The following is a 4,235-nucleotide window of genomic DNA, read 5'->3' as shown; positions in this document are numbered from 1 at the left end:
AAACTCGACCAGCAACCAATCACATGAATCTCCCGCCCCGGACACACAAGCACGTGGTTTGATTGGCAAGAGCTTGTACTGGCATATGATTTGATTGGCTGACGCTTCCGTTGAAGCTTCAAAAGTTGAACATTAACCGCCCGTCCACACGGCGGCGTGCGTTGAAGCTTCAACGCTTCTGCCCATTCACTTTGAATGGGGTGACGTCGCGCTTTGCCGAACTGCATTGTGGTTCCGTCGCTTCGCTTTGCTCGCTTCAAAAGTTGAGCAATATTCAACTTTTGAAGCTTAGACGGAAGCGTCAGCCAATAAAATTATATGCCAGTACAAGCTCTAGCCAATCAAACCGCGTGCTTGTGTGTCCGGGGCGGGAGATTCATGTGATTGGTTGTTGGTCGAGTTTCTGATACACCCACTGGGAAGCTTCAACGCACGCCGCCGTGTGGACGCTGCCTAACACCCATTGACTACAGTGGCTGCGATCGCTGTGAACGCCGCAGCGCAGCCGTAACGCCGCGCAGACGGACCCGGTGGAATCCCGTGGTTAGTATGGACAGAGCTATTTCCTCACAGCACTTACACTAATGGGTCCATAATATGAAAAGACTGGAGTATATTAATAAAGTATATTTTATAAGAACATCTCTGCCTGATGATTATGGCCTTGCAAGACCTAGGCTGAAAATGAAACATTGGCATAGAAACACGAGTAATGTGAACGTTTTCACTTTTTTCTGCATTCAATCTTTATGCTAAGTTGTGCATGTCTCCTCACAGACTGCTCTGGGATCAGGGTAACTGATGTCATATATCCTATCTGACAGGAGGTAATAACCAAAAAATCAAATCTCCCAAAATGTGAAATTGATCAGGCCATTTTACACAATGTTATGGTTAAAGCAAATGTTTACCAGTGTAATGTCCTAACTCTAAATAATGACTCCTTATTGATAGCAGGGAGTAAGCAGGTACAAGTTCAGTTTGATGTTCTGTACACTACTGTACACCTCCACATTATTAAAGAGCAAACTGTCTCTTTGGATCTGTATTCAGGTGTTGTCAGTTGACCACACATATATCCAGTATGCAGAACTTGGCTCTACAGGTGGGGCAGGGCACTCTGCTAGAGAGCCAGGTCTCAGGTCTCTGCTGGTCCTGTCGGCTGGCGAACCATCGGCCCAGACAGGACAGACACCACATGGGTCTGCAGAAACACTGCTGGCACTCTGACTCCGTATCAGCTCCTAGAACACACAGCGGTCACAGAGGAAGAGTCACAATCACAGGATATAAACTTAAAACTAACAAGAACATAAGAGCTGGATGAATCAGGGCAGGGAAGAAACAGGAGTATGTGCAAAGGGCATGGGGACATTACACAAACTCACCCTTTAAACCGGGCAATGCGCTTATATACCACTGTTTATATTGTAATATACACAATATATTCTTTGATCTTTTTTTTCTTATGTTAATATGCACAAACAAACTTCTTATAAATCAATAACTTTGAAGGATATTTTTATGTTACATTTTTACTTAACTTTTCACGTTAAATATTTGTATTTCTCTTTGATTTCATTAGGTAACTGAAACCCAATTTCCCGAGATAAACAAAGCGTTGTGATTGTCCCCTCACCTTCTGCGTGGCAGAGTCTGAGCAGCTTGGTGCCTGCTGGTGCCTGCATACAGCCGATACAGGGCTCCACCTCCTATAGACACAGTACTCTTGTGAATAATGGTGCATTGATACTGTGATCAGGATAGGACAGGATGTTAGCACATCAGTAGCATACACACATAAACAGTAGTGTACCTGTCCACTGGGGAGTGTGTACGGGCGATTGAGATCCACCTGAGCTCTAAAGGTTTCCAAGAAGAGTTCAGTGATGGTTTGGTGGATCACTACATTGGCAGCGTTTCTGATGGGAGCGTGGAGCTTCTCCCTGAGCTCTGCATACTCTGTAGAGATTAGCCTGGAAACAGTGGAAAAGTTACTTTTACTTACACAGACAAGCACATACGCACGCATACACACCCACGCACACACACCTGATATCAAAGGGTCTAACAGCCGGGTTGATGCTGCCCACGGTCAGGGTGAGGATCTGAGCCGGGGAGGCGGAGTCTGGAGTCAGCTGGTGCTGTTGAGACTCTGTCACGGTCACATGACAGTCCGTCTGTAACGCCATGTAGACATGGTAGGTGGTCACCTGGAGAAGGACAAAGAAGATCAACCATGTGGATAAAGTAAATTTTTAATAATGTTTTTTTTGTTGCAAGAATTTCAACAATACTTTGTTGTTGTTGATTTGCATAAAGGTATTGATTTGCATAACCTAAACATACCATAAGCTAAAATGTAGCATGAGCCTGAAAGTGTTTACTAGGACTGCCCCTAAATAGTCGACTAAACATTAGTCGACTAAAAAAGTCTTCATTCATCTTTATGTCGCAGGAAGAAAAAGACAAAAATCGCTCTATCGGGGCGCTGCGTTTTCTTTGTCATCCAGAAAACCAGACTCTATGAGCTGGCAAACAGACTACAAGTAGAAGAAGGACTCAAATATAATCTTAACGATGCTATAAATTATTTTCCTGTCCACTTTGAAGCAGCACAACAAGCTGTAGAACAACATCAGAGATAGCATAACGTGTTCATGGCAGACTTGTAATCAGGCAGAGAGCAACATTAGCATTTCAGTTGTGTTCTGTCCCCTGATACTGTCAGTCCAACTGAAGAGTTTGGTGAGAATTAATGGGGTCTAAACAGCATTGCTTGCCGCTGGAGCCCTGCTGTTTTTGTTCCCTTTATTCTTCTGTTGCTTCTTCTTTCCTATTATTTTTCTATGCCAGCAGTTTTCAATTTGTTTAAATATTGTAACTGTTGCCTGATATGGTTATACAAATAGGTAAAGCTGTATCAAAAGCCATTTTGGCACAGTGCACTCAGGTGATTCAAAGATCTAGGGTTCCATTCTCTCGGTGACCAATTCCTATGATTTCACCAAAATCTTTGAAACGACACCTCAGAAACACCATTCACACGCTTGGACAACACGGACCAACGCTGAAAATTGTGAGACACTGGAATGTTTGACTATTCTGTGTGGTACAGTGGTTCTGGTGAGTCTCTTTTATTTTGCATCTTGTTTCGTAGTGTGTTGGTTCTTCTGCCTCATTACCACCAGAGGGCAGGGCTGAGAAAGAACCACATTCTCCACAATAATCCTCTCCCACTCAAAGCCATTTGTAATTAGTTTGATAATGTCTTTGTATTCCTTTATCAACAAACAGCCTTGTTTTCCATTAGTTAAAGGTTTCTATGTTCCTTGTTGGAGAGGTCTCTTTTGTCTGTTGATACATTATTTGGATGTGCAGTTTATCTTGCCTTGTTATTATTTGTCCTCCCATCTGGGATGCCACTTTTATGTTGATGTTAGACTTCAAGTTGCTTGGGTGCTGGTCGGGCCTGACAATTTGAATATTTAGAGTATGGTCAAAGCCTACAAAGGTACATGTAACACAAATAATAAGTATAAATCACATGTCCCATTTAACACATTGCAATCAATCATTCTCATTCAAACCTAGTTAAAGCCACACCCCTAAACAAATCACAATAAATGCAACAAAATAATAAACTGAACGTTCTGTTATAAGTTAGTCTGCTGTGGGTGAAAGTGTGAATTGATTGAACAGATTCTGCCCAAAACATTATCCAAAAGTATAATCCACAGAACTCTAGATTTCAGGAGTTCACTCCCAACCAAAGTGAATATTCCCAAATAATGTTTTTTAGATAAATTCAATAAAAACAAACAAACAAAAACACCCACCTTAAATTAGCTTTGGCAAATGTATTTGCAGATCTTAAAGGTCCCCTATTATACTATGTTTTAACAATATATAACAGGTCTCAGATATATACAGAACATGTCTCTGAAGTGTTTGGCTGAAACACCAAACAGATCATTGCAGCATCCCATAATCCCGTCTGTTTCAGCCCTGTTTCAAAAGTGCTGATTCCCTTTCTGTTACTTTAAATGAAAATAAGGAGCCACTCCCCACACCCCTCTGAGAGATATTTGGTTAAAAAGAACACAATAGCCGCTTTCACACAGAGATTCAGGTGATAAGGTGGGGGGTGTTACCTTGGTTGGTGATTGGCTAATGGTTACACAAGCCAAAAAAACGTTATGACGTCATAAAGTGGCCAAAATCTGATCAGCTCA

General features: G+C 42.1%; 1 protein-coding gene across 1 annotated transcript; it reads right to left on the bottom strand.

The window, feature by feature from the left end:
* Nucleotides 1-375: 375 nt before the first annotated feature.
* Nucleotides 376-2,228, bottom strand: tmem129 (transmembrane protein 129, E3 ubiquitin protein ligase; the record flags this gene model as incomplete). The annotated part of the gene is made up of 4 exons (XM_010787402.1): nucleotides 376-1,244; nucleotides 1,640-1,712; nucleotides 1,817-1,976; nucleotides 2,053-2,228. Coding segments are annotated over 4 exons (594 nt in total), but the record flags the coding sequence as incomplete, so codon positions are not given.
* Between the last annotated feature and the right edge of the window lie 2,007 nt (nucleotides 2,229-4,235).

The sequence above is a fragment of the Notothenia coriiceps genome, unplaced genomic scaffold, assembly GCF_000735185.1.
Source record: "Notothenia coriiceps isolate Sejong01 unplaced genomic scaffold, NC01 NC01_scaffold00030340, whole genome shotgun sequence".
NCBI lineage: Eukaryota > Metazoa > Chordata > Actinopteri > Perciformes > Nototheniidae > Notothenia > Notothenia coriiceps.
This window is presented reverse-complemented; position numbering and strand designations above follow the sequence as displayed.